The 18645-nt window shown below is 40.0% G+C and overlaps 1 protein-coding gene across 2 annotated transcripts in view; it reads right to left on the bottom strand.

Moving 5' to 3' along the window:
• Positions 1-18645, bottom strand: part of LOC105490214 (ubiquitin specific peptidase 12) — a 124022-nt gene that overhangs the window by 42706 nt on the left and 62671 nt on the right. For both annotated transcript variants that reach the window (XM_071081511.1, XM_011755619.2), the window contains one exon: positions 7974-8054. Coding sequence is in view for 1 of the 2 variants with exons in the window: in XM_011755619.2 (XP_011753921.1) it covers positions 7974-8054 (81 nt within the window). In the remaining variant the exon portion in view is untranslated. The remainder of the gene's footprint in view (positions 1-7973; positions 8055-18645) is intronic.

The following is an 18645-nucleotide window of genomic DNA, read 5'->3' as shown; positions in this document are numbered from 1 at the left end:
ATCCCAGCTACTCAGGAAGCTGAGGCAGTAGATTCACTTGAACCTGGAGGCGGAGGTTGCAGTGAGCCAAGACGGTGCCACTGCCCTCAGGCTTCAGCGACAGAATGAGACTTTCTCCACAAAAAAAGATATATGTATATGTGTGTGTGTGTGTGTGTGTATACACATAATGACATTTTAAAAAAAGAAACCCTCATGAGTCTCCATTGACAGTTGCAAACTAACATATAAAAGGAAAACATCAAAGATTCATCTTGCCTTTCTCTTAAGAACCATATTTCAGGGGCACTAAACAGTTGATGAAGGAAGTTTTTGTTTATAAAATAAGTCCAGTGAATAAAATCAGAAGAAATGGTTGTAAATAATAGATTAAGCAACAATTATCAATGGATGCTCAAAGCATTAGGTTAAAAGCTGATGAGGATCTTTAAAACAGAGGGATCAGACCTAACCCCCCATGCATTTCAGCATCGCTGAAAGTGAACAACTGAATAATGTGTGTCTTTTAATATATCTTACCTCCTATGAAGTACTCTTGCCTTAAGCAAAACCACTAAACTTTAATCATGTCTCTACGTGTAACTACTAATTTACAAGACAGTCAACAGTCAGGCAACGAAAGAGACAATACCACAAAGAAGGAAAAGGCCAAGTTTGAAATGTGAATAGTCTCTAGGACAGATGACCTCGTTTCTCCACAAATGGATAACTTGAAAAAAGTCTGAAAAGGGCTCAAAAGACACCACAGTCAAACTGCAAATGTAAATGCTGGAGTTTACTTAGATCCTGATTTACAAACCAACTATAAAAAGTCATCTTTGGCCAGGCACAGTGGCTCACGCCTGTAATCCCAGAACTATGGGAAGCCGAGGTGGGTGGATTACTTGAGGTCAGGAGTTCGAGACCAGCCTGGCCAACGTGGTGAAACCCCGTATCTACTAAAAATACAAAAACTAGCTGGGCGTTTTACTCTTATAATCCCAGCTACTCGGGAGGCTGAGACAGGAGAATCACTGGAACGCGGGAGGCGGAGGTTATAGTGAGCCAAGATGGCACCACCACTGCACTCCAGCCTGGGCGACAGAGTGAGAATCTGTTTCCAAAAAAAAAAAAAAAGTCATTTTGAGACAAAAGAAGATACTTGAATATATACAGCATCGGATGATACTAAGAAATTGTTGACTTTGTTAGGCGTGATCATTAGATGATCACATTTTTTAAAACGTTCATGCCACTTAGAGACATGTAATTAAACTTGTCCCATTTATGGCCAAAATGACATGATGTCTAGGATTTCCTTTTCCAGGAAAAAAAAAAAAAGTCAGTGGAAGAGAATGAAAATATTGGTAATTGTTCAAGCTAGGTTAATGGGTTCATGGTGATTCATTATATTTACCTATCCTACTCTAGCTTTTCAAAGGAGGCACTGAATCTTTGAGGTAAATTGTGTCATCATGTCATTATGTGTCAAAATCATAGCAAATAAAGGACCTAACCAGATAAATTCATAGGGAAGACAGAGACTAGGCAGAGCCAATAATTTCAGGGAAAAAATTTTTTTTTTTTTTTTTTTTTTTTTTGAGACGGAGTCTCGCTCTGTCACCCAGGCTGGAGTGCAGTGGCCGGATCTCAGCTCACTGCAAGCTCCGCCTCCCGGGTTCACGCCATTCTCCGGCCTCAGCCTCCCGAGTAGCTGGGACTACAGGCGCCCGCCACCTCGCCCGGCTAGTTTTTTTTGTATTTCTTAATAGAGACGGGGTTTCACCGTGTTAGCCAGGATGGTCTCGATCTCCTGACCTTGTGATCCGCCCGTCTCGGCCTCCCAAAGTGCTGGGATTACAGGCGTGAGCCACCGCGCCCGGCCAGGGAAAAATTTTAAAAGCTTTGCTATGTTCAATCTCCTAATTGTCGGAATATGTTTCTTTTTTTCCACAGAGATTAAACAAGTAAGATCCCTCTGCCCACTGAAACAGGAGTTACCAACTTTTTGAAGAGGCTTGGGAGATCCAAGCCCTCTCCAGCTGAGGACCTGAGACCTAGGGAGGACAATGACTTCTCACATCCACACCGCTAGTAGGAGACAAGCACCGGTTTCAGAAAAAGAGGTGCTTAAGAGGTATGTGATTAAAGCGTACTGGTATCATGATCATAAATGTAACTATAGATACACTTCAGTGCACCCTACCCAGGGGTTAAGTACACCTGAACAGCATCCACAATGTTACTAAGATTAATTTACCCAGTATCCTGAATAATTTGTCTTAAAAATACCTGTATTTGTATCACAATCTAATCAAGCTAATGACCAACAAATGTAGTTATATCAACTAAAGAGAAGAGACAATGTCCATATTTTGGAATAGGCAACAGGGGAACTGAACAACTTCCACCGAGTAGGGAGATGAAAGCAAAAGAGATCATCTCGGAGTATATCAGAAATATTACGATAATGAGGACTGACCTATCTATAAAAAATACAAGAAGCAAATAGGATAGGCTCAAAAACTAGAGGGAGTCTCTATTTTGTAGACTACTGGAAGTCAGGCTCACACTTCTGTTCAACATGACTTGCTCATCTTTGGAATATAAAGCAAGAGTAACATTATGATCAATTCTCTGAGGCCTGCTATTAGTCTTCTTCTATTTACTTTCCTCAATCCCATTAAAGAAAAATTAAAGGTTGAAAGTACTACTCTTTCTCCAGAATAAGCTAACTTTCAATCTTATTAATAATTTTGAAACTTTTCCTTCAATTTTCTTGATTTTTAATATTAACTTTCATTCAAGGTCCTAAGACCTAAAAATTATCTTTCAAGAGTACAGCCTTCGCGCAAAAGGATTTCTGGGATGGTCTTCTCTATACTCTTGTTTGTGAATGCTCAGTTTCCTAAAAAACAAAAAAACAATGCTTTAGTGCTGAAATCTATGCTGTGTTATCTCAGCTGGTTTTGAAGATCAAAGGTAGGTTTAAATCAGGGAGAGGAAATTTTAAAAGGTGCCACCCTACTCGAGGTCTGGTCATTGATTTTTTGATTGCTTAGTGAGTACAATCTCATTCTTGCTTTCAACGTGCTTTCTCTAATGCCTTTTTCTCCAAACCTTAACAAACATCCCACCGCAAATACTTTTTATATACCTACTACAAAGACCATTTTGAGCGCACATCCCTTACACATATTTATGAATTATATGTACTATATTATGTATATTAAAAATGTAAAGGAATGCAATTAAGAAAGTGCACATTTTAGATTTTTGTCTTATTTATTATATAAGCTGTTATTTTCATGAAAAAATATTAGTTTTAAGTGAGAGCAAGGAGATTGGGTATATATTTTTGTAAAGGTTTTAGATTTTAAAGCAGTAATTTGATAGCCTGGGTTTATGTTCAGTTATTTGGGTATGTGGTTTTAATGGCTATCAAAACTGAAAAAGACACCTTTGTAAAGATACATAGGTACAAGGGAAGGAGAGCCTCACTACCTACCCTTACTTTTTAAATCATGGCATCCAATTTGTGGTCCTATCTACCAAATTAGTTTGAATCCATTCAGGAAATGCTTGCCTTGAGAGCCCCCCAGCACAGTAATGAAGCACAGAGTATCTGAAACCAAACTGTCTAGGTTCAAGTCTGGTTCCATTATCTGACCTCGGGAAATTACTAAACGGTTCTGTTTATCAGTTTCTTCATCTGCAAAAAGGGGACAATAAAGCACCTATCTCTTAGAATTTCTCAAAGAATTAAATGAATCATCACGTAAAACACTCAGAACAGTTCCTGGCCCTTCATCATTTCATAGCTATTTTTTTTTTTTTTTTTGAGACAGGGTCTTACTGTCACTCAGGCTGGAGGGCAGTGGTATGATCATGGCTCACTGCAGCCTCAACCTCCTAGGCTCAATATCCTCCCACCTCAGCCTCTGGAGTAAATGGGACCTCAGGCATGCACCACTATGCCCCCAGCATTTTTTTTTTTTTTTTTTTTTTTTTTTTTAGAGACAGGGTCTCACTATGTTGCCCAAGTTGGTCTCAGATTTCTGGGTTCAAAGCAATCCTCTCGTCTTGGCCTCCCAAAGTGCTGGGATTAAAGGCATGAGCCACTGTGGCCAGCCAATAGTTGCTTTTAAAACAACCTTTTAACTAAAATTATGTAATTCTCTAAAACTACATTTAAATTATAATAGATCTGCCACAGCAGAAATAAATGAGTGAGGATGATGCCATCAACCATTTGACATCATGGAACTTGTAGTAACATACAACCATATCATATACAGATAGAGTACAGGCACCAGTCTCATCCTTATGTTAAGAATAATGCTTAGTCTATCATTTTTAGATAAAAAATAAACATCATAAATTCTAATATTTTCTTCCCATTCCCAATGGATCATCTTACACACTTTATTTGGAGACTACTGGTTTTAACCACCATAATGTCAATAGCATTACTTTGTTTAAATACTGAGGCTGGGCACAGTGGTTCATGCCTGTAATCCCAGCACTTTGGGAGGCTGAGGCAGGAGGATTGCTTGAGACCAGGGATTCAACACCAGCACAGGCAATATAGTGAGACCCTGTCTCTACAAAAACCTTAAAACATTAGATGAGCATGGTGGTGTGCACCTGTAGTCCCAGCTACTCAAGAGGTAAAGGCAGGAGGATGGCTTGAGACAGGGAGGTGAAGCTGCAGTGAGCCATGATCACTCACTGCACTCCAGCCTGGGTGACAGAGCAAGACCCTTTCTCAAAACAAAAACAAAAACAAACAAACAAACAAATCCAGATAAATAAAAAGCAAAAAATAAAACTGTGAAAAGGAACTGTTTTTGTAGAAGCACAACTTCCTCCCTGTCCCCCACGCTGGGCCTGGGTGACGGTGCCTGTTCTGTGAACATGCTGAGATGTTCTAAGGGAATGCCCTCTTCCACCAACCAGTTCTTGCTTAGGTGACCCTATTTTAGAACCTTGTATTTCCACACTCCCCTACCCACCACTCTTCTTACTCCAGCAGAGTAGACCAGACAATGAGTACCTAACCCAGAAGTCTTCTTTTCATACTCCAATGGATGTCACTCCCTCACCCTACGTTCTTACTCCACTGCCCCATGCTTCCTTGTAGGAACTGCTTTCTCTCCTCTATGCAAATTACTGTTGTGTTATCAATCAAAGTGCCTTTACGGCCCCTAAAACAAGGCTGGACACTTGGTAGAGTCTAGCCAGAGGACCTGGGCCGGAGCTCTTTTGCCAGGTTTGATATGGATATTCTCTGGACTCTCCAACAATGTAAACCTCAAGTAACCTATGGCCATCAGACGGGGAGAAACTGAATGAGAATGAAATCAATGCAAAAGAGAACCAAGAGACACTTGCCCTAATGAACTTTATAACCTAAAAATGGGAAGTTTCATTTTTATTTATTTCTATAATGGACCCTGCTCCAACTAACGACTAGAAGCAATTCAGGTTAAATAGCCTTTTATATGATAGACTAGAAAAGGAATCATAATTGTATAATAAAGATTCTGAAGGGAAGCACATTTCCTTTTTTTTTTTTTTTTTTTTTTTAAACAAACAGCTTAAAACCTCAGAAGACAGGAAAAGCACGTTTCACAGCACCCTCGCAAACGGAGTTCCTGCAGCCAGCCCACTTGTGTGTTGAGGCCCACCTGTATTAGAAAATTAATAAACAACCATACAATAAAACAATGAAAAAAAGCTATTCAAAAACAATGCACAGACTATATTACAAGTAGGAAAGATACACTAAACTGTGGTTTAAATCACTCTCTATCAGCTCTACTAAAATAAGTACTAACCAGCTACAATATAAAAGGAAAAAAGGCAATTTGATTTAGCCAGTTAAAACTTGTTTTCAAAGAATTTAGCTGACGATGTAAACAGCTGGCTTGTAAGTGGGATACTTTACAGCAAATTTCCCCATCCAAAGCTCCTCAAGTCACACCAGTATTTCTCCTCTCTACTTCCAATAATATCAGGAATAGCATTGTATCTATGAGATAAGCTAAGAGGAAATCCTCATTCTATGTATTATACAAATTATAGTGACAGGTAATTATCCCTCACTAAGAGTAAGCTGCCATAAGAGCCATCATCTGTGAAAATATTCTTACAAGACAAAAATATCTACAATTGAAAGTAACAGAAAACAGGTTGTCATCAAAGCACTAAGAGCAACCACTCTGTTTAATTTTCTGCTAATTTAATTTGTGGTTATTTTCCTTCTCTCCATTCAAAAAAAAAAAAAAAGCTTGGGCAATATAGCAAGATCCCATCTCTACAAATAATTTTTTTAAAAATTTGACAGACATGGTGGTGTGTGCCTGTGGTCCCAGCTACTCAGGAGGCTAAGGCAGGATTGCCTGAGCCCAGGAGGTGAAGGCTGCAGTGAGCTGTGATCACACCACCACACTCCAGCCTGCTGCATGGAATTAACCACTCCACTAGCTCTGCTGCATCTACTCTGACCAGTTTTATTTCTGAGTATAATTCACAATGTTTCCCAACCTTTAATAGTTGGAGCTGTGACCCCTGTAGATATGTTAATTTTATATATAATAACGAGGCACAGAGACCAGAAGTTCTATTTCTATTCATCAAATGAATCTCTCTAGGGGATAAAGACAAAGGGTCCTCTGATGGTCTCTTAGTAAGTTTATTCTCTCCTGCTTGTCTTAATTTTATTGTTAAGAATTCTAATTGAAATGCTGTTTTTTAAATTAGAATATAAGGCTAAATTCCAGAAAAAAATTAGCGAGAGGAGTAATGAGCAGCCTGTTCTGAACAGAGAGAAAGGTAGGGGAGTGATGATTCTTTGTTATAGGTTATATGTATAGTGCACAGAGACAATTCCCAAAGCACAGGGAATCACACACATCACTTCAACTGCCTTCCTCAAATCCATGAGAAACCCATCTCAAACGCCCTATGTATGGACTAATATTTAGAGTCCACCAATCTGTTCAATATAACTTACTGTGTTACCTATTTTATCAATATATGCATTTTAAAACATCTGCCATGGATTCACCTAATAGTACAGTACAACAGTATAAAATAAACTACCACAACAATCATATAGCACAGGTTTGTGATACCCCCCAGTGACTCAGAACAGATAACATTCAGGTAAACTTCTCAAATTTTCCTAAAGTCTTAAAAATGTGTAATTACTAGAATTACCTCCATAAGAACTGGGATGTACTCTTTCCCCACATTTCACACTTTTATATCTCTAGCACTGGTACAATGACAGAAGTAAATTGTCAAATACCCCATAGATACATGGAGGCATTTGCACAGCTAAATTTATACTTGTACATTTCTACCACTTAGTCAAGTAAATCATTCTCAAAGAATCAAGAGTTCACTTGGACTAGGTTATATATTAACACTAAATTTTGGCTATGATAAATTTCTGACAAAATAGGGACAATCAGATTGACAAGTTAGAAACTATTCTAAGATTTTAAGATGTGAGACAACTGGCCAGGCGCAGTGGCTGATACCTGCAATCCCAGCACTTTGGGAGGCCAAGGCGGGTGGATCACGAGGTCAAGAGATGGAGACCATCCTGGCTAACACGGTGAAACCCCGTCTCCACTAAAAATATAAAAAATTAGCCATGCGTGGTGGCAGGTGCCTGTAGTCCCAGCTACTCAGGAGGCTGAGACAGGAGAATGGCCTGAACCCGGGAGGTGGAGCTTGCAGTGAGCCGAGATGGCGCCACTGCACTCCAGCCTGGGTGATAGAGCGAGACTCTGTCTCAAAAAAAACAGGCAACTTTGTTTCCCTTCCCTTGAAGATCATTTCAAAATTCCCAATCAAGTCTCTTGGCATTTAATTCTATTAATACAAAAGAACAATTTTTCTTTAATAACTTATGAAATGCATTCATCGTCTTTAAAACTCCTTCCAAACATGATTCTAAAAGTGTACCAATGGATACTTACGTTGACTAATCCAAAATAGTGCTCATTGACTGGAAACTGTTCTGGACCAATCTCTTTCTCTAATGCCGAAGCATTGGCGCCCTAGAAAATGAAAAACAAAAATCTTAGTATTTATAGCAGTCACGCGCCACACAATGACGCTTCAGTCAATGACGGGCCGCAGCATGATGGTCCCATCAGATTACAGCGGAGCTGCCCTACACAGGTGTGTCTGTATCCTTCACCCTGTATTTTTAACTGTACCTTTCTTACGTTTAGATGTGTTCAGATGCACACTTACTCCGTGTTACAACTGCCTAGAAAACACAGGAGCATGCTAAATAGATTTGCAGCCTTCGAGCAATAGGCTCTACCATCTAGCTAGGCGTGCAGTAGGCTCTACCACCTCGGTTTGTGTGAAACACTCTATGATGTTCACATGCACAATGACGAAATGGCCTAATGAAGCATTTCTCACAGCATATCCTCATCGTTACACGATTGCATGTTCGTAGTGCTGTCATAACTACACGGCTGTTAGAAACACCCTGTAAAAAAAACTATCTGTGATCCCTATTGCGACCTAACACAAAGAAAAGAAAAAGGAGAAGAGAAAGAATGATATTGAAGAGTAAAGGCTTTTGACAATGGCTAAAAATTGGTTTTTAGGAACTTTCTCACAGAACCAAAGCCTGGATCAAGGAATTACATTCACAACATGTTCTTTTTTTCTAAGTAATGAATGAAATTTCCTGCTGTATCATGTACTCTAACAGGAGTGTAATCTGATAGCACACATCTCTGAGAGCCAAACTTCTGTGAAACTAAATATAAATATGCACATGCTCAGTGGCCTAGCAATTCTGAAGTATAAACCTGAAATTCTTACACAGAACTGAAGCTGACAAGAATGTTTACTGCAGTATCATTTATGATTGCAGCTGACAGCAGTCTAGATGGTCCATCACTGGGGAAACAGATACGTAAAATGTGACAGCATACTACATAGTAGAGCCAAAATAAATGAACTAGGTTTACACAAAGAAACATGAGCATCTCAAAAACACAATGTTAAATGAAAAAAAGAAAAATTAGATTAACATAAAACACCAACGTGTGTGTGTGTTTAATAGCACATGGAAAGTAGACTGAAGAATGTATATTAAATATACTATATACCTGAGTGGTGCTGGAAGAGGGATGGGCCATGGAATTGGGAATGGGGTAAAGGAGAAAAAAACAAAATCCAAGAAACAATGACCTCACACAGACAATCACAGTGTGTCACAGTTTCAAGAGTGTGATCAACTCAATTCTGTGCACCTGTGGTCCCTGAAGACCATGTGAAAGGGAGGGGCAGAAATGTGGCCCTGAGCACCATGGTGGGTGATGACATATAAGCAGATACAACTAAATAGACTCTAAAATGTAGTTTGAAAGGGAAATAAAAGCAATTCTGCTAATATGACTCTGAATATGTTTACCTTGAAAATTCCCAGGAAAACATACTAGATAAGTATAACTGATAGGACATTGCTCAAAAAATACCCAAATGTCACACTGAAGAGCTGCAGAGACAACACGCCTCTTCAGCTACACCGGGCATATAGTCAACAACGCACCAGTGCTCAGAATCCCACATCTGCTGCTTCCTTCCTGCACAAGACTCCTAAACCTGGGAAGCCCAGAACCCTTGTTAGACACTGAGTCTTCAATTTCCTGACAGCTCTAGGCTGAAAAGGAGGACTGATAAAGGCACATGGTGAGTTGGCAGTCAAGTTCCACCAAAACAGGACGTTTCTTCTAATATCTTCCAGCCAACCAGCACTTCACACCTCATATATACAGGATACTGTCTTTATTTTTTTGACTTGGGAAATCAATTTTTGGTTTTATATAAAACCTTGATACCATCACTAGTTAACAGATATCATTTATTTCTAAATTTGGATAGCAATATGTCATAACAATACCAAATTCAATGATTACAGTAACTTCACGATCCACTAAAAACTGATGGGAATATGGCAAGCCCTACTACCCCTCACCCTGCCAGCTCAAAAGTCCCTCATATATGTTGAAAATAACCAACAAACCTGGATTTTTAACACCTGTCGTAAAAATTCAAACTGATACTGGCTTATTCAAATGAGTATAATCCTTTCCCCCCACCAAAACAGAAGAAACGTGCCATCAACCAAAATACAACCTCAAATACTTACCTATCTAGAACAATAAAATACCAGTGCATACATCTTAGGAAGGCATTTCTGGCCTTTAAGATGCACTAAGAACAAGTTAACGGGTGAAGATGATCCCTCCACTGTTAGCCGAATCACACGCCACTCGCTTTGTATTCTAACCACCCCACATGTCCACCTGTCACCATATGTACCACGTACTTTCATGCCTGCTTAGTAAGCTCTTCTCCCACCCCCTTGTCCTCACAGCAGTTTCAACTATGGGTCAGGTATTGTCTCTCTATGCCTCAGTTTCCCAACAAAGAAAAATGTTAGCAACTACTTTATAGGGTGACTATAAATTAACAGAATTTTAACTTTTCTAAGGCAGCTGGTGGCGCCTGGCACACAAGCAGGTGTCCAATAAATGTTGGTCCTCTTCTTACCCTTCCCTTCAAACAAAAAGAAAACAGTCACAGTAATACATCTTTTCTGCTCCGTGCAAAAGCTAAGAAATGACAAGAGGAAAATCAGAAGACAAAACAAGACAGCTATAATACAAAAAAATAGATACCCTCCTTAGTTTAGCAGACAAGAGCCAATTCCCTCAAGCGGCCCCCAGAGGTATCATCACTGTACTCCCCCACACAGCCTAACAACAAAGCAGAACCATAATCCAATTCAGAAATCTGAGAACAGTAGGCCAAGAGTGGTAAGGTAGAAAGAGCTGTAGATCATCATCATTTAACCTCTCTGGATTTAAGAATCTTCATTTGCAAAATAAAAGGGTCAGAATCCTCAGTGATTTTCAAAACTCCCAGTTACAAATTTTCTGCTGGGTTTTCAAGTAAGCCTTTACATGAACTAAGATTTTCATGGCTAAAACTATTCAGAAAATTAAAAGATTATGTGATTTCTAAAATTCCTTCTCACTCAACATTCTATCGTTTCTGATGACTTTCATCAATGCTTCTGAAGACATTACTGTTTTAACACAAAACTCTAGGGAAGTCTAAGACATCAATATATGCCAAGCCAAGTCCACACTTCAACAGCTTGAAGAATGATGGTTAGGACAGACTGACGGTAGCAGACTGAAATGAAAAGTACAAAGAAGGAACAGTACTCACCTTATTACAGTTCTAAACTAAGGCACAGCACCATAAACTATGCCTTCCTGTGGTAATGACTGTGCAGCAGATTCTGCAGATGCAGGAGAAGCATGCTTATTGCATGCATTCAAGGTTTTCCTCAACAGAAATGATCAGGGTACACTCCTCTCTCTAGCCTAATGCTAACTAAAAAGGCAAAAGATTATACTAAGCAATTGGTTTCTGCTGAGTTGTTTTTAAATTTAACAGCGTTTTCAACACCAAAGTTAGACATAACTGGTGAAAACCAACTGCAAAGTCAAAATTTTGCTGTTCGATTGCAACCATCTTTAAGACATTCCTGAAGGATTTTGTTGAAGGCTGACAAATTCTATCATATCACATAATAGTCATACAATCACCCAAAAATTTAAAGTGAGCCTAGAAAAAGTAAACATTCAATAATAATAGCTCCATTACCACATTTAAGAAGTATGACCCTATCAAAACTAACAATAGCTTTTATGAAATCAGTGGTTCTTTACTGGGATAAAGGGAAGGCATGATGGTGAGTTAAGAAGTTCTGCTCCAGGCCAGGCGTGGTGGATCTCCTGAGATCAGGAGTTTGAGACCAGCCTGGCCAACATGGCGAAACTCCGTCTCTACTAAAAATACAAAAAATTAGTCAGGTGTGGTGGTGGGCGCCTGTAATTCCAGCTACTCGGGAGGCTGAGGCTGCAGTGAGTCAAGATCGCGCCACTGCACTCCAGCCTAGGCAACAAAAGCAAAACTCCAACAACAACAACAACAACAAAAAGTAGTACTTCTGCTATGGAGTCTTCATAGGTATCAGAATTAATTTATTTTTGTCTGAGCACATGACACACATAAATGGAAGAAGACATTTTTTTCTGACTTCTGTGCCCATTTTTGTAACTTAGGCAAAAGATGAGACTTAGTACCCTTCCTACAGAATTCATCATGAAGAAGTAATTAGATACTCAGGCCCTTCTGATGAAAACAATCAAAAGATAGGTGAAATCGAAAAATAACTATTAACTGAGCTAGTGATAAAAATAATCTGCAGGAATCAAAAAACAAAGTGATGGGGTAATTACGAGAGATAAGCAAACATCAAAGACTTCCCACTGCTGGTATTTTCTGACCCTAGCGACCTTTAAATTCTCTTCCAGCAGCTGAATGGAATGGTATGCAGGAAACAGGTGCTAAAACTTAGGGCCCACTCAAGACAGGGAGGACAACAGGCAATATGAGCATGAAGCCGAGATCTCCAAAGAGTTTCTCTTCAATGTAAAAGGGAACCAGTAATAATCCCACACTACAAGAAACAGCAAGAAAACTTGCTTGACTTGTCCTTGGCACTTAGGAGTAGAGACAGGAAGAAAGAAGAAGTATCTTCCAAAACTCATAACTATAACTAGGCCCTTCTAAAAGTCTGTGACCCAAATTTCCACAAACTGTGATCAAAAAAAAAAAAAAAAAAAAAAAAACACCTCAGTCGAGAATTCAAAGAAATCCTAAATTGAGAGTGCCCTCCTTCCACCTCTTCTACTCCACAAAAGGCAGAATCACAAATTCACTCTGGAATGAGATGAATTCAATCCACCCACAAAGAATTCCTACAAGTACAATGCCAAGAGATTTGAATTCATAAATCAAAAATTACAAAAACACACAGGAAAAGAAAGCCCCATGAATAAGAGCCCCATGAAGAAATGCAGACAGCAGAATGAAACTCAAAAAGTTACTGACAGGCACAGGATGTAAAACAAATGTCTAATATGTGTCAACAAATGACAATGAATTGATTGTAAGAACAAAGATGAGACTCTAAGCAGATGTTTAAAAAGAACTAAATACAACTTCAAAATATAAAAGTTGCAAAAGCTGAAGTAAAAACTCAATGGTGTGGCCAGGCATGGTGGCTCGAGCCTGTAATCCCAGCACTTTGGGGAGGCCAAGGCAGGTGGACTCAGGAGATCAAGACCAGCTTGGGCAACATGGCAAAACCCCGTGATATGGTTTGGCTCTGTGTCCCCACCCAAATGTCATCTTGAATTGTACTTCCATAATTTCCACATGTTGTGGGAGGAACCTGGTAAGAAATAATTTCAATCATCGGGGTGGTTCCCCCATACTGTTCTCGTGGTAGTGAGTAAGTCTTACGAGATCTAGTTTTATCAGGGGTTTCTGATTTTGCATCTTTCTCATTTTCTCTTGCCACCGCCCCATAAGAAGTGCCTTTCTCCTCCTCCCATGATTCTGACCCCTCCCCAGCCATGTGCAACTATAAGTCCAATTAAAACTCTTTTTCTTCCCAGTCTTGGATATGTCTGTATCAACAGTGTGAAAACGGACTAAAACACCCCATCTTTACCAAAAATACAAAAAATTAGCCAGGCATGGTGGTACGCAACTATAGTCCCAACTACTCGGAAGGCGGAGATATGAGGATCACATGAGCCTGGGAGGTGGAAGTTGCAGTGAGCCGGCAGCGCACCACTACAGCTTGGATGACAGAGTGAGACCCCATCTCAAAATAAATAAATAAATAAACATTAAAAATTTTTTTTTAGTGGATGTGCTTAAGAACTAAACAAGGTTAATATCAGACAGTATTTTTTAGCCAATATTCCTGTCAATGTAAGGTTATTAATGAAAACTCAAGTTTCATTAAAAACAGGAAACGTGGCCAGGCACGGTGGCTCACACCTGTAATCCCAGCACTTTTGGGAGGCTGAGGCAGGCAAATCAAGAGGTCAGGAGATTGAGACCATCCTGGCTAACACGGTGAAACCCCGTCTCTATTAAAAATACAAAAAAATTAGCCAGGCGTGGTGGCGGCGCCTACAGTCCCAGCTACTTGGGAGGCTGAGGCAGGAGAATGGCATGAACCTGGGAGGTGGAGCTTGCAGTGAGCTGAGATTGCGTCACTGCACTCTGGTCTGGGTGACAGAGTGAGACTCCATCTCAAAAAAACAAAACTAAACAAAACAAAACAAAAAACAGGAAATATTTTACAGAGATTTCACGGGAGAATGGATCCATTACAGAACTGCTGTAGAGAGACCACGGTATACTACAAGTAGCACTAAACTAGTAAAGCTACAGACTTGAGTCTGGTCTTGGCCATGATGTTAAGTTGGAAATGACTTGAGACAGATCATTCTCTCCAGACCTCAGTTTCCTCAGATGTAAAACTTCTGTCTATAGTACCTTCCATCCCCACATTTCCAGCAACATATGAATTTTACGGCTCTTCCAATCTCATTAAAACATTAAATATACAATGTTGGATAGTCTATTAAAAGTCAAACATTAACAAAGTCCTGAATGAGTTAGGAAATAGCATCATATCCTCAACAACAGCTGTCCAATACTAAGAATTTGTAGGCTTGATATGGTTTGGCTCTTGTCCCCACCCAAATCTCATCTTGAATTGTAGCTCTCGTAATTCCCACGTGTCGTGGGAGGGACCCAGTAGGAGGTAACTAAATCATAGGCATGGGTTTTCCCATGCTGTTCTCGTGATAGTGAATAAGTCTCATGAGATCTGATGGTTTTATAAAGGGCAGTTCCCCTGCACACGCTCTCTTGCCTGCCACCATGGAAGACATGCCTTTGCTGATCCTCTGCATTCCACCATGATTTTAAGGCCTACCCAGCCATGTGGAACTGAGAGTCCATTAAATCTCTTTTTCTTTATAAATGACCCAGTCTCAGGTATTTCTTCACACCAGCATGAAAATGGACTAATACACAGGCAATGGGGCAAGTATCTCCTTCAACTTACCTAGTATGAATTCTTGAAAAGATGAGGGCTTGTTCTTTTCACACCCAGAAATCACCATCCAAGTGAAATAATAATAGGCTGAAATTACAAAGATACCCTTGGCCTATTATTTTGATAATATAAAAGTAACTATATATTAAATGTTGTGAGCAACCCAAAAATATCTGCAAATAGGAAAAAAGTAATCTGGGAGATGGCTATCCTGCAATTAAATAATTTTTACATAGTCAACCATGGAAAACATATAACTATCTACCTTTCACTCCTTTCACTCTGCCATTATGAAAAAGATAAAAATTACACAAAAGTAAACTGAAAACAATTAATTCAATCTGGAATTAATGTAATTCCTTAACTTAAAAATCTCCTGGCCCACAACATCTACATCTAAAACTAGATTATGGCTAAAACATGGTGTCTATGAGGATATGTCATTTTGAAAAGTTACATTCAGTATATACTGTTTCAGAAAGTACAGAACAGTACACCTTACCAAGAAATTAAAAATGATGAAAACACAAAAGAATATGCATCTATCAAAATAAATAAATAAATAAAAGTAATTTTGAAAATTTAAGAAAAAAGAATGTGCATCTATCATTTGGAAAATGTATTTAAATAGTTAGCCAAACTATTAGTTTCCACACAACTTTAACACACATAAAGAGAAAATTCAATACACTGCTCCAGTTTCATGTTTCAAATCATATTTTAGAATGCAGTGTGTATCATTTTAAGTTAGATCAGGTCAGTACACAAAGGAGAACTGCCAAATCAGGCAGGAAAAGCTTCCCGGAGGTGGGAAAAGCATGTGACTTGGTAAAATAAGAAAAGTTCTGGAGGCACAGGAAGCAGCCCATGTGAGGGTGTAAGGGTATAAACACAACAAAGAAGTGAATGTGAGCTGTAAAGATGAATCCAAAGTATAAAGGTGAAACAAGTTTATCTCATAGATGAAAAAGGGTGAAGAGTCAAAGAGAAGGCTTAACCCTCATACCTGTTCTAGAAAACACCATGTGCCCTGAAACCAAATCAAAGGCAATGAAAATATTTATGACAAAACACATTATATCTACACAATGAGTCTGAGGAATCATAAAAAGAGTATCAAAGCAGTAGGCCTCGGGATATGTGAAATTCAGTATCTGACTACCTGTGTTCTCTCTAGCCCTGTGCTAGTAATTGGAGAACATGATTTTTAAAGTGTGGCACCCATTAGTGAGTGGTGAGGTCTTTGCAGTGGACCACTACCATCTTCTTTTTCAGTAAAACAGATCAGATACACATCTTTATTAGGAGTAAACAAAGGCTTCTCAAACTTTTGTTTCAATATGGAAATATAAATGTATGTACTGGGTCTCATTTCTCAATGTAGGTTGAAATTTTTTATATTTTATATACAAAAGCATAAGAAAAATGTCAAAATCATAATTCAACTGGGGAGTAGACAGTGAATAAAAATTAGCTTTTCATGATCACATATAAATAAAAATCAATTTAAAAATAAATTTAAAGATACAGAGATAAGAGAATAAGTGTCCAAACTATGTCACAACACACGATGTACTATAGCAAGTCTGGACAGGAACAACATTGAGTGCTGGAGAACTTGGAAAAGCTTCACAAACAGATGGAACTCAGAGTCACTTCCAAGATGGCCGAATAGGAACAGCTCTGGTCTACAGCTTCCTGTGAGATCGATGCAGAAGACGGGTGATTTCTGCATTTCCAACTGAGGTACCTGGTTCCTCTCATTGGGACTGGCTGGAGAGTGGGTGCAGCCCACAGAGGGCGAGCGGAAGCAGGGTGGGCTGTCATCTCACCCAGGAAATGCAAGGGGTCAGGGGATTTCCCTTTCCTAGCTAAGGGAAGCCATGAGTGACTGTACCTGGAGGAAGGGTACACTCCTGCCCAAATACTGTGCTTTTCCCATGGTCTTCGCAACTGGCAGACCAGGAGACTCCCTCCCATGCCTGGCTTGGCGGGTCCACACCCAGGGAGCCTTGCACACTGCTAGCACAGCAGTCTGAGATTGACCTGGGACCCTGGAGCTTGGCAGGGGGAGTGGCGTCCACCATTGCTGAGGCTTGAGTAGGCAGTTCTGTGCTCACAGTATAAACAAAGCGGCAGGGAAGCCTGAACTGGGCGGAGCCCACTGCAACTCACCAAGGCCTACTGCCTCTCTAGATTCCACCTCTGGGGGCAGGGAATATCTGAACAAAAGGCAGCAGACAGCTTCTGCAGACTTAAACATCCCTGCCTGACAGCTCTAAGAGAGCAGTGGTTCTCCTAGCATGGCATTAGAGCTCCGATAACGGGCAGACTGCCTCCTCAAGTGGGTCCCTGACTGGGAGTGTAGCCTGACTGGGAGACACCTCCCAGCAGGGGCCGACAGACACCTCATTCAGGCGGGTGCCCCTTTGGGACAAAGCTTCCAGAGGAAGGATCAGGCAGCAATATTTGCTGTTCTGCGGCCTCCACTGGTGATACCCAGGCAAACAGGGTCTGGAGTGGACCTCTAGTAAACTCCAACAGACCTGCAGCTGAGGGGCCTGTGAGAAGGAAAACTAACAGAAAGGAATAGCACAAACAGAACCAAATGAGCCAGGCTTTGACTCTTTCTTCAGGGGTATTTTCATCATAGCTTTTCATGTTGGTACAATGAAAGCCCTGAACTACGAAGAGTAGGCATTTAAACGTTCCAACTACAGGCTGGGCAGGGCACTGAGTGACAGCCTTCAAACCAGAAGGCTACATTCCTGTCCCCATTCTAATATAAACTAAACTACTGAACCACTGCAATAAAACACTGCCTCAGTTTTCTCATCAGCAAGATGGGAGACCAGATTTGTAGCATCTATTGCAAACCCCAAATGCTACAATTCTAAAACAGCATCACTACTGTAGAGTTACCAAAGTTTAAATTTAGAACAAATAACTTTTTTTAAACATTTGAGCTCCAAATTACTAATCTGCAAAAAAAGGGCAAATAAGACTTACAACACGGCCTGTTTCTGTGAAAAATGTATAGAAGATGTTCAGAACAAGGCCTGGCACAACAGGCCCAAAGCAAACTTCCTTTGCCCATCTTCCTCCATCCCAACTACAGTGCCATCTACTACTCTTTCCTTCGGATGAGTCTTTCAAAAAACACAGTCCTGACACAATTTCTGTGGCTGGGAGGGAAAGTATCTGGGGGTTCTGCACTGATCTGCGGTCATCCTAAGAATCTTGGGCTATACTTCCTCTAGTGGCCTCCTCTGTTTTTAACTATCCCATCGAAGTTAAAATGTGCACCATAAAAAGTAGAAAGGTCTAGACCTAAAACTGGCATTGCACCATTGCAGTACACGTGGCGGAAGCTTGCAAAAGCTTAAAATCAGAAATTGGCACAAAGCAAAGTGACCCTCGGTAAGATACGATATGGTACCAATGACACAAAAGGGAACAGAGAGGTTCACTTGCCAACACTAATGGAGAATTCAGAACATGTTGCTAACTCTGAGAGAAATGAAATATTGTACAACCAATTATCAAGCTCTAATAATCATATGATCAAAGGGCCTTTGTCTCTATTCCTCTCTATCACAAGTCTTCTGAAAACCACT

Source organism: Macaca nemestrina, chromosome 16 (genome assembly GCF_043159975.1).
Source record: "Macaca nemestrina isolate mMacNem1 chromosome 16, mMacNem.hap1, whole genome shotgun sequence".
NCBI classification, from domain to species: Eukaryota; Metazoa; Chordata; class Mammalia; order Primates; family Cercopithecidae; genus Macaca; species Macaca nemestrina.
This window is presented reverse-complemented; position numbering and strand designations above follow the sequence as displayed.